Source organism: Oryzias latipes, chromosome 19 (assembly GCF_002234675.1).
Source record: "Oryzias latipes chromosome 19, ASM223467v1".
NCBI classification, from domain to species: Eukaryota; Metazoa; Chordata; class Actinopteri; order Beloniformes; family Adrianichthyidae; genus Oryzias; species Oryzias latipes.
This window is the reverse complement of record NC_019877.2, coordinates 7,362,867-7,374,269: the sequence shown is the minus strand read 5'-3', so window position 1 is coordinate 7,374,269 and position 11,403 is coordinate 7,362,867. Positions and strand designations below refer to the sequence as shown.

General features: G+C 37.7%; 1 protein-coding gene across 1 annotated transcript; it reads left to right on the top strand.

The window, feature by feature from the left end:
- Positions 1-2,092: 2,092 nt before the first annotated feature.
- On the top strand, positions 2,093-11,000 carry LOC101168579 (RUN domain-containing protein 3A). The gene is made up of 11 exons (XM_004080285.4): positions 2,093-2,457; positions 6,137-6,252; positions 6,555-6,682; positions 6,763-6,848; positions 6,930-7,019; positions 7,840-7,920; positions 8,092-8,260; positions 8,357-8,514; positions 9,398-9,517; positions 9,769-9,869; positions 9,953-11,000. The coding sequence occupies exons 1-11, from the start codon at positions 2,378-2,380 to the stop codon at positions 10,093-10,095; spliced, it is 1,272 nt and encodes a 423-aa protein (XP_004080333.1). The 5' UTR covers positions 2,093-2,377; the 3' UTR covers positions 10,096-11,000.
- The last annotated feature ends 403 nt before the right edge of the window (positions 11,001-11,403 follow it).

The window sequence follows — 11,403 nt, the reverse complement described above, 5'->3', positions numbered from 1 at the left end:
ATTCTGATCTATTTGAAAATGTAATTCACTAAATCTGTTAAACCATAAAACACCTCAGAAGAATCGATACAAAAGCAGGTCAATGGATGAAAATAAAATGTTGCAGGATATAAAACAGCAGATGCCGTTTGAGTGATCACACCTCCGTTGGGTCATCGAAAATCATCGGCCAATGGGCTTTAAGTGTGCACAAGAAATGCTGACTCACGCCCGGCCATGCACGATTACTGGCATTTGAAAAGAAAGATTAAAAGAGGAGGGAAGTGATGGAGGAAATGAGCCATCATGATCACTGTGGTGATGTTATGGAAAATAAATCTTTTGTCTAAAGCACTATGTGTCCAAATGTGGCCCGCCCTGTTATTTTATCTGGCCCATGAGAGCATAAAAGTTTTTTTTATTTCTTAGAATAAAATTTTTTGTTTAGTTGATTATACATTATTTATGTGTAGCTGCTGTTGTAATTAGTCAGTGTGTGCAGGTCTTATGTGTGTAAGACAAATAGTTGTCATCAAACCATCAGTTAGATGCAAAGCTGTGTGCAGCCTTTTTTTTGTAAAATGTTACACGTGTAATACGTGTTCTTTGCGGCTCAGTTTTATGTTTTTTTCTTTATTCACTTGGACAGTTTGATCCTTCATTAATGGAGTTATATGGGTTTTAATAAGCGGACAAAGTTTAAAAGGATTTATGCTAGAGTAACAAACAAACATGTTTTCTATGCAAATGTAATTGTCACTTTAAAAAGTTATGATAAATAATGAGTTTTTTTAACATTAAGGAGTAGTTACATTTATTTTTACATTCAGTTACATGTATAAGTTATATCTGGCCCTTAAAGGACAGCCACTATGCTGATGTAGCCCTCGGTGAAAATGAGTTTGACACCCCTGGTCTAAAGCAACAAAATTGTGGAAAATTAAATTAGGAACTACATTTATTTTCTAAGTATTGATTTAACCCTTTTGCTATCCTATAGGGTCAAGATGTCCATTGACGTGTTCTCCCTACCATGACAAAGGTGGATAAAGGTAGAGATGATTTCATGTAATCCATGGAAACCAGTGAAGATCACAAATCATTGAAGAAAAAAGTTCAGTGCATTGTCTAGTGGGTCTCGATGACCCAACTCCCAACGGTAAAGTGCCTAGGATAGCAGAAGGGTTAAGTATCAAAAAAGCAAAAGAAAATGCAAGTAGGGTTTTCTGGAATAATACATCAATCCAAAAATAGTTTTAGTCCTCAAAAAAGTATGATATAAATGATATAAATAAATAAATAAAAAAGACATCAGGATCTGACTTAGGCATATGTTAGGGGCAGCTGAGGAGAGGATGTCGAGCAGTTGATCAGAGAGTCGCAGGTTTGGTTCCCACTCTGACTGCACATGAGCTAAATTGTCCTTGTGAGTGCAGATGGGTATGCGCTTTGGGCCTTAATAAAGGTAGAATGTACAAGTAATCTGCAAAAAGTAGCATAGTTGAAGTTGAAGCAAGTATACTGTAGACCATGTACATGTAGTGTAGGAAGTATATTGAATTTTCTTCAGACTAATTTGAAACATTTTTAATTCCCAACTTATAGATGGTATATAAAAAAAGTCAGCTGCTGCTTCACTTTTAGTATAGACTAAGAATATTTGTAGTACACTGAAATACTATTTGCTAAGGAATACACTATTTACCACATCATCATATACTCTTATCAGTGCATTCACACCCCTTTGTAGTATCATGTATTTTATACTAGAAGGAGCACTATTTTGGTAAAGAAACAAACCAAGAATGTTTATGTAATCAACTAGTGTAACTAATGTTTTGTTCGTTTTTTAAACATATTCGATATAGAATACTCAAAAGATACAAAAACCCTATAAAAACCCTCCAATTTGTGACTGTTATAGGCTAAGTTTTGCTATAAATAAGATAATATAAATAAAATACTGTCATCATCAGTTTTAATTTATTTTATTTGTCTTTTATTCCATAAAAAAGTAACTGCGATATTACGGAGACACACTTTTTTAACTCCACTTTATTGCACATTACGGAGACACACTTTAAGCGGCCGAGGAAGTGACGTAATCGTTACGTCAGATATTCTGGGGCGCTAACGTCACTGCTCAGGCTGCGAGGCGGCGCGGATGCGTTTTTCTCCTTTAAGCCTTAAAAGTGTCAACAAAAGCACATCCACGGCGTTTTCTGCTCCAAGCTGCGACGCCGCGCTCCCGCCTGGCACCGCCCCTGAAGCGGGCGCGCGGCGCAGCATCCTCCGTGCCGCATCCAGAAGTGGATGAGGAGGTCCGGCAGACAGGGAGGGGTCCTTTCATTTGTGGGCTGCCTCCTCCTGGACGGAGCCCGGTTATGCTCCAGCAGGGATGGCAACGGGAGATGCCTCGAAAAAAGCCTCACCTCGGAACGCGGCGGCGGACAGAAAGAACCTCATCACGGTCTGCAGGTCAGTTTGCGATTGGAAAAGGGTTTGGTTTTTTTAATTATATGTATTTGTTTTCACTTTTCCTGGATTATTAACTATGAATAAAATTAATTTGTTCATGAATGTAAATGTAGCCATTTAATTGTTAAGTTAAGAAGAATTTATCCTTTTGGTAAAATAAAGTCTGTATAAAACACCAATAAATCACTATTGTTGGACCGGCTATTGTCATGGCAACTGCTCAGACACTTCCGGGTTTTCAGTTTTTTCTTTTCTTTAAATTTCAACATACTTTATGGGCAAACACAAACAAAGAGTGAACATAAAAAGCAAAGAACATCAATGCTTGAGGGGAGAAACAAAATATTAAGGTTAGCAAAAAAAGAAAGGTGGTAAAAACTAAGACAATAAGATGTGATGGCATCTTATCACAGTTTTTTAAGACTTTACAAGCACTTCGGAATAATTGATTAGTGTTTTTCTAACGTTAATACACTGAGATAATTGTACCTATACACTGTCTATTTTTCCATTTTATTACATTTTACAAGAACCAGCAGGTTATTTAGTATAAAATCCCTCCTTTTGTCCTTCAATAATAAATGGTATATTCTGTCTGGTTAGGATAGAAGACTGGATGCTTTGTTTTGAGGTCCTTACAAAATATTCTTCAGTAAATACAATAAAGAAATGAATTACCTGTGCTATCAATCCCCACTTTAGTAAAAAAAAAAAAAAAGTATCTGTTTGATGTCTTAATAGTTATAAAAAAATTAACTTCCAAAGAAATTTCTCATTTCTTCCTGTCAGAATAAGAAGGATATTGGTTGATGCGAATTTTAGTTGATCGCTGAGTTAAAATACTGCAGCTAAAGGTCAGAAAACTGAATGTTTATGTTGCAAACAACCAGTTCTACTGGAAAAGGAATTACTTTAAAACTTTGTTAAATTATATCTGTCACTAAAAATGTCCTAGAATTACTTATTCAGTGTTTATGAGGGCCATGGAGTCCTAACAGGCTAAAATTGATGCTTAAAAATAAAGGTTACTTGACCACGCCTTTCTTTAAGTTCCTTAATAGATGTATATTTTCTAAAAAGTAATTTTTTTCGGGCGTCAATTTTATTTTAGAATTTCATTATATTGCAAAAATCGCCTCATTTTTAACACAAATGTGAATTTTGAGATAAAAGTAATACCAAAAAAAATTCACAATTTATTCATCCTTTTATGAGCCTTTGGGGCATTGTATAACTTTATGATTATAATTGTCCATGACGTGAAAAAAAACCCATCACACAGGCTTTTCTGACTGTGCAAGTTTAGGTAATCTCTGTCAGTACAATTTTTTTCCCTCTGCATTGATGGCGTTGCTATGACGACCGTCTTCCCGGAGCAAGGAGTACCTGGCACCCCAGGGAATGAGGGCAGGGAAGCAGTGTGAGGCATAGAAACAAAGTCCTGATTGAAGTTCATGGGTGACAAATCTTCACAGAGGAATTGTGTGTAGACATGCATTTTCTAAAATAATAAAACAAAAAAATATCTATTATTGTAATGTTTGAAAATATGAACATCAGTTACAGATTTAACTACAGGGAAAAAAATTAGATTATCATCATTCAAAGAATCATTCTTTAAGGTTCTTGACATCTATTACACATTTGTTTTTTGCTTTTTTCCTTTCTTAAAATTAGTAGATTACTTTTTAACATAACATTTGTATCATAGCTTTTCATAATTTTTCTTTAAATAAAACTTTTACCACTAGTTTTGAGGCTAAAACCCCAGAGAGTCCGCCAATATATATTTAATGTAGTTTTGGTGGGAACTATTTATTAAAAATATGAATTGGTTTTGTTTATATGTGGCTCTGTAATCACATTTCTTTTCTCTAAAACAGAAAGGGTTCTCACCTAAACTTATACAGTGATAAAAGTGATATAAAGGGGTTGGAATGACCCAAAACAAACAAAATCTCCAGTGTAACAGTCTAAATATAGTTTCATCATTTTGTTGCCTTGACTTCATTGTAACTCCTGTTAAAAATACATATAAAGGTAAGTCACACATCTGTTTTAAAGCCAAATCTGCTTGATATTGCCACTCCTGTCAGGAAGTCAAAGGTGGATTATTTGCTGGAAAATTATCAAACATTAAAGACAAGCTATTGATCATTTCGATTTGATTTATTTTTGGATCCTTTCATGAAAGTACAAAACTACCGCACCACATGGATTTAACAGAACTTGCAAACCTATACAAACTGCAAGACTAGACAAATACTTACACAAAAATACACAAACTGGTAATCTAAGCATGATTGGAAAGAACAGTCACTTGGTTCTTTTTCAGTAAAAGAAGCTGAATAAGGCATTGTTGCCTTTGGAACAATGGAAAGTGAAATCCTTTGACTTACTGGCCTAGATCACCATCAGATGTGCATGCTTTTTTATGTCTTGGTTGTGCATTATACAAAAAGTTTGTCCCAGTTTGTTGTTCTTTGGTCATAAAGCCTCTGTGAGCCCACAGCGATTTTCGGTCCAGGACAAACAACACGTGACTCCTGCTTTGACTCACAAATTCAGTGAATCTTTTAGTGTTTGACAAACATCAAGCAGACAAAGATTTAGTGCCTAAAATAAAATGTAAATAATAAAACATGAACTAAAACAATTTTTTTCGTAATTTTCCTGAATACAAGAGGTCAAAATATTGTTGAACACAGCAAAAACTAAATTTCCTAGGCCTCACCCATTCACATTTGGTATAATTCAAAATGTCCTCTGTAAATACTAAAAGAAGCTAATTTAGTAGTATGCAGTTGGGAAATATTCAGATTTTTTCTCTAAAGAGGAAAAATGTGCAGTGCTGTGTGAAGTTGGCTTCCTCCAACGGTCCAAATACATGCTTCATAGGTTAATTGGTGACTAAAGTGTCGCTAGGTGAGGGATTGTGTGCAACGGACTGGCAACCTGTCCAGGGTGTACCCCTCCCTTGCCCAACAGTAGCCGGGACAGGCTCTGGCAACCCCGTGACCCTAAAAGAGATATAGCTGTTTAGGAAAATGGATGGATGGAATGGTAGTTAATTAGAATGACATGTTTGTTGGCCTCCATCGGTCAGTGTTGACCATGGAGGACGTATCCTAGCTCTCATCTTGGTACATGGATTGTCTGAGATAGCTAAATAAAAAATGAGGTTTTTGCTAAAAGTAACTAAAAAGTGGGACCCTTTCATAGAGCTACTGTTTTGTCTGTGCATCAGATCCTTACAACCGTGAGTGTTTTGATGTCAGGCTGGAGTCATTAAAGCGCTTCAGGAAATCGAGTTACTTCCTGAAAGCTCCCCACCAACGTCTTCCTTTCAGTAAATGGATGACATCAGGTAGGCATGTAGGCCTCAGACTCTACACAGTGGTGCTTAAAGAATGGGAGTTCCCATACCCACAAACACTCACATGCAAAGAATATTTATTTTGTGTCTTTTTCTTTCTGATACAAAAGCTTTTGTTTGGAAAATCTTCAAATCTTTACTCCCACCACCACTTTCTGGTGTTGTTTTAGCTTCTCCACCCGCTGGACCCACATACAGTAAAATTAGATCATTGACATCCAAAATTATGCTGTGAATGCTTTATCTTAAGATAATAGGTGTGTTTAAATGTTCACTTTTCATTTTTCTTCATCTCTTTTACAGGTTTTCTGTTAAGACGCTCTTAGAAAAATACACAGCCGACCCCATTGATGATTCCTCTGAGGAGTTCATCAATTTTGCTGCAATCCTTGAGCACATCCTCAGTCATTGCTTCAAAGGTAATAAACAAAAATGAGAAAACAGACAGACGAAACTCAGTTTGGGCAAATAAATTGTGTTTGTAATCACAAGTGGATTGAGCGGAGCTGCATGCATAGAATAGAGCCTGTTGCCTAGTCCAGTAGAGGCAGCAGTTTGCCCCGGATGCTACATTTGTCCAACCGTTTTGAAAATCCTGCTATTTAAAAGAAAAATGTATTTAAATAACTTCTGTTCCGCTAATTATACTTAATATTTGGCGGCATCTGCGTTTCTTTTCTTGAAAATTCCCTTTTTATTTGGAACTATTTTCTCCCTTTAGGCTCTGGTAGCTGGTTTGATGGTCAGAGGAGTTATTGGGATTATATCCGCCTTGCCTGTGCTAAGGTCCCCAACAGTTGCATCGGTAGCATTGAGAGCATGGAAAACATTAGCACCTCAAGAGCAAAGGCAAGTCTTTGTTTGGTTTTAATATACATGGCGCTTTGGGAGATTTCCTCCATTTATTTCTGCTACTTCTTTATCATCAGGGCCGAGCTTGGATGAGGGTAGCCCTGATGGAGAAGAGGCTGTCTGAGTACATTGGCACAGCTCTGAGGGACAGCAGAACAACGAGGTCAGACAAGTCAGCGCCGTTCTCCAGATATGATCTCTTCCTGATGAATTCCCATCTAACTGCTCTTTCGCTGCACCTCAGGAGGTTTTACTCAGAGGGAGCCATCATGTTGAGGGAAGAGGCCACAGTGCTGACAGGGATGCTAATAGGCCTCGGAGCCATAGATTTTAGGTGGGGATATATATGAATTATTTTTACTAAACATTGTTTTGATGTCTGCAACAGACTGTCCAGGGCTGTACCCCGCCTTTGCCCAACAATAGCTGGGATAGGCTCCAGCAGCCTTGTGACCCTAAAAGGGATTAAAGACCCACTCTGATTATCTTTTTATCTATTTTCAAACTGTTTCCAGTGGTCTTTTAATAATGATTATGTTGTTTTTAGCCAAAACCAAAAAATCTCAGTGGTTTTCTAGGACATTGTTTCAGGAGTTCGCCTCTGAGTTGTAGGAGAGACCGTTGATGTGGTGCGACCCCCCCCCCCCTACCCTTCTCATTGCTGAGAGCTCTCTGTTTACACTCTCTCCTGCTAGCTTACAGCCCCTCCCAATCCAGGCCTAACACTACTGGTGCAACAAAAATGCAGAGCAATATTGGAGCTATTCAGTCGTACAGTTTTGAGCCAAACGCCACCTCGGATGAGAACAACAAAGACGTACGTTGATCTAGACGTCTGCTAATGGATGCATCAGGATGGAGCAGGAAGCTTGCCCCCCCCCCCCCCCCCCCCCCGGTGTATTTTTTATGTAAAATTATGCAATTTTTCAAACAGAATCTTTTCATCTGCTCCTGATTCACAATGGTTTGAAGAGAGAAATACTCAGAAAGGCAACTTTTAAGCTTCATTTTCTTTTTTATAAGTCCTCCTTTGTCAGAAAAGGCCACAACATGTTAAAAACGTTTTCATCAGAGTGGGTCTTAACGCGGATTTGGAAGATAAGTTGATGTTTGGATGTGTGGCTTTAAGGTTAATCAATCTATTTTTTTTTTAGTTTCTGTCTGAAAGGTGAGGCTCTGGATGGGAAATCAGCTGCAGTGATTGACTACACTCCATACTTGAAGTTTACACAGAGGTATGTTCATTGAAGTGAGTTTGAATCCCAGCTGGGGCCTCTTTCATCTGGCACTACAGCATCCCCACACAGCTCAAGAACTAAAAAGTTCAGTTCCTATTTTCTTGTGTTTTTGGACCACTTTAATGGCGTTTATAATATAAAATATTGAAATGGTGGCTTTTGTTGCAGCTATGATTACTTGAGCGATGATGGTGAGGATGAGCGCAGCGTTGACAGCAGCACAAGTGACGACAGCGTCCCTGAACACCCTTACATTCCTCTGGTCACAGAAGAAGAGAGCTGGAGCACAAAGTGTCGCAGGATGGAGCAGAGGTTCAAGATCGTCAATGCTCAGAAGGTGTTTAGTCTCAACCCTACTCAAGTAAAACAAATCATAACTCAACCGTGGTTTTTTGGCTTTATCATCAAAAGGATTGCTGCTTTATGTTGTCAGGGTTACTTAGAGGAACTTGTGCGTCTGCGTGAATCCCAGCTGAAGAACACAGAGATAGAAAACAAGAAGCTGAAGATCCAACTGGAGGAGCAACAGAGCCAGAACCAACGAGAAAAACAGGAATTAGAAGGTGTCATCCTCGAACTTCAGGAGCAACTGTGAGTGGATAAATCAGAGAGACTTTCAGGTGTTCAATATGTGTCTGATCTCTCACAGTTCATTTCAATTCAATTCATATAATTTATAAAACATGCAAAAATCAACATTAAAATGATTTTCTTTATTGGATTATAACAATGTGATATGTAAGTGATGAATTACATAGAAAGGTTTTTAATGTAATTTCCATATAGAGGAATGTAGAACAAAAGGTAAATAACAGCAGATCATACCTACTTTGAGAATTTTTCTTAAAAGTGTTGCTTTTTGTTTTACAATAACCAGCAACCACAGAGGCATGGCACTGATTTTTTTTTAAATTGTTTTTATTTTGTGGTTCCACTTTGGTTTCGGTTTCCTTTTACAGTTTTATTTATTGGTCAATTTATTGGGCCATGTTGTGTTTTTAACAGTTTCAAACCTATAAAGCACTTTGTGTTACTGCTTTATAGATAAAGTTTGAATTTGAATTTGCTCGCCACTGGAATTGGCACACACATAGCCTGACATGAAGCAGGTCAGATCTTTTTTAGCTTGATTGCATTGATCCCATCTATTTAAGAATACATAATAAACAATTGAATCAGAAGTGTTATGGTGGTTAGCAGCAGGACTGGACCTAATTCAAATCCCAAAGGCCCCCCTTTTTGGGGGCGTTTGGATGTTCTCCTTTAGTAGTTTTTACTTCCATAGTCCAAAACATGGGTTGATGGGTGACTATATTTACTGTTAGCAACCAGTATTTGTGTGGTTGACCTTCAGACTGACAGTCTGTTTAGGGTGTCCCCTGCTTTCAGCAGCTTGGATTGAAACCACAAACTCGAGGAGTAAATAATTCATGTATTTGAGAAGAAATAAATTATATTTTTTCTTATTTTTCAGGACAAGTTTGATTCCATGTGACCCTAAACACTTGTCAAAAAACCTCTCAATTCCTCTGGTCAATCAGTGGATAACACCTGAGCCATACAACAGCCAAGACGACATGAAGCTGTTCCGCAGGTTTGACTAAAAAAAAAAAAAGCATTCATTCAGTCCTTCATCAAGTCATTCATTTGTTTAAAATAATATTATAAAGAATACTATACTTGTAATACGCCATAAATATGAGTATGCAAACAGCCAACACCATGAATTAATGCTAAATTTGAATATTGCTTTAACAATGAGCTTTTTATTAGTTTGAAGAATTTTTTGAAATGTATTTTAGTGTCTACTTTCAGTAATTTAACTGTCCTGCCTTTGACTCGTAGAAGGAGTTTCCCAAGTACAGAGCTGCTGCATCTGGAAGTCACCCTGGATTCTGACCCCCAGCGGATGGAGGGGAAGCAGAACGGTGGAGCCTGGAGCACAGGTGACACTGCAGGCTTTGCCCCCTTTTAAAGTCACAACAAACCCCCAAAAAACACCTTTTTATCTCCATTCTCACCTCTCCAGAAAAGGACTATACCCCCTCCATGATGGGCCTGTGTGGGTCCTTGGCTTCACTCCCAAGCTGCAAATCTCTGAGCAGCCTGAAGTCCAGCGAGTGCCTGGTCCACATCAGCACAGAAAACAGTCCTTCCCTGTCTCCCAGCTAGGGGGCGCCAAAGAATCACTGCCAACAGACACTAAGACAATTCAAACAAATGCCCCTAATGAACTGACACTTGCTCTCCTTTTGAATCCTTTTACCTTTAAGCTCCAAGCCTGGCAATGTCTCAACTTACACCTTTAAGCAAAAGTGTAAGAAAAGCTGCTGAGCTGCCTCATGGTATGTTACGAGTTTCTCCTTGAATGCAAACAGCTGGTTTAAGCTTGACTCCTGTTGAACCATATAAAACAGTTTTGTGCATCTGCAGGCACTTGTTGGTCACAGCCATCACTGTAGGAAATAGTTGACTGTCCGCACCCCTTTTTCTTCAACTCTTACCAGTCTCTCTATTCTTCCAGTTGCATAGTACTGACAGAGTGGATGAACTGTTGTGACTTTGTAAAGAGCAGAGTCAACATTTTATTACAATGTTTACTCTAATATGGTGAGAAACGGCAGCAGAGCTGTGTATGGAGATCATTTAGAGAAACAAAAAAGCAGCATTATAACATTTAGGAAAAAATGACCCGTTAGGCCTTATTTAAGCATACTCTAGACTACATAATAGATTATGACACGTGGTTATTTTCTCAAGGTTTGATTGCTGAAATGTGAAGATATAGACAAACCTTACATTAATTGCAGTAAAATGCAATGTGAATTGTGACTATGCAGAATATTTTCTTTCCTTTCCTGCAGACTTGGACTGAAATCTGATGTTTTTTTGCAGGAAGGCTATTGTGAATACGCAACTTAAGTGTGTCTTTGTTTGTCAAATTCCTTCCCTGTTTGTTTTTAATACTCTACTCAAATAAGTCATCGTGTAAGTTGCAATCTGATGTGGCGTTGCTGAAAAGCTGGGAAACATTGTGTCATTTAAACCTGCAATAAAACTGCCTTTTTTAAATGTTAGGTGTTGATTTGCAGTCTGTGTTAAGTCATGCTAACACTGCAGGAATAGTCATTTAAATATTTCCAAAGTGGTGGATTAAAGAAAAATAAATCTGACACTAACGATATTAATGAAGTTCATTCCATTTGTATTTTAATTCTAGGGTTTTTATTTTGGTACAGACTGTAAGTCTCAATTTAACTGAATCTCCTGGATCGATTTATCCAAATTGTCTGGACACAAACTCATGTGTCCATCATTTAATGCCAACCATAGTCAACCCTTTATGTTTTTTAGCAACCTTTCTTTTATAAATTTTAGAATTTGTGCATGTAACCATTTGAGTTTTTCCTTTCTCTTGCAGAATTTTGTGGTACAATGCACATTTCAAATGCACCACATTTGTTTAGACAGTGTTTATGA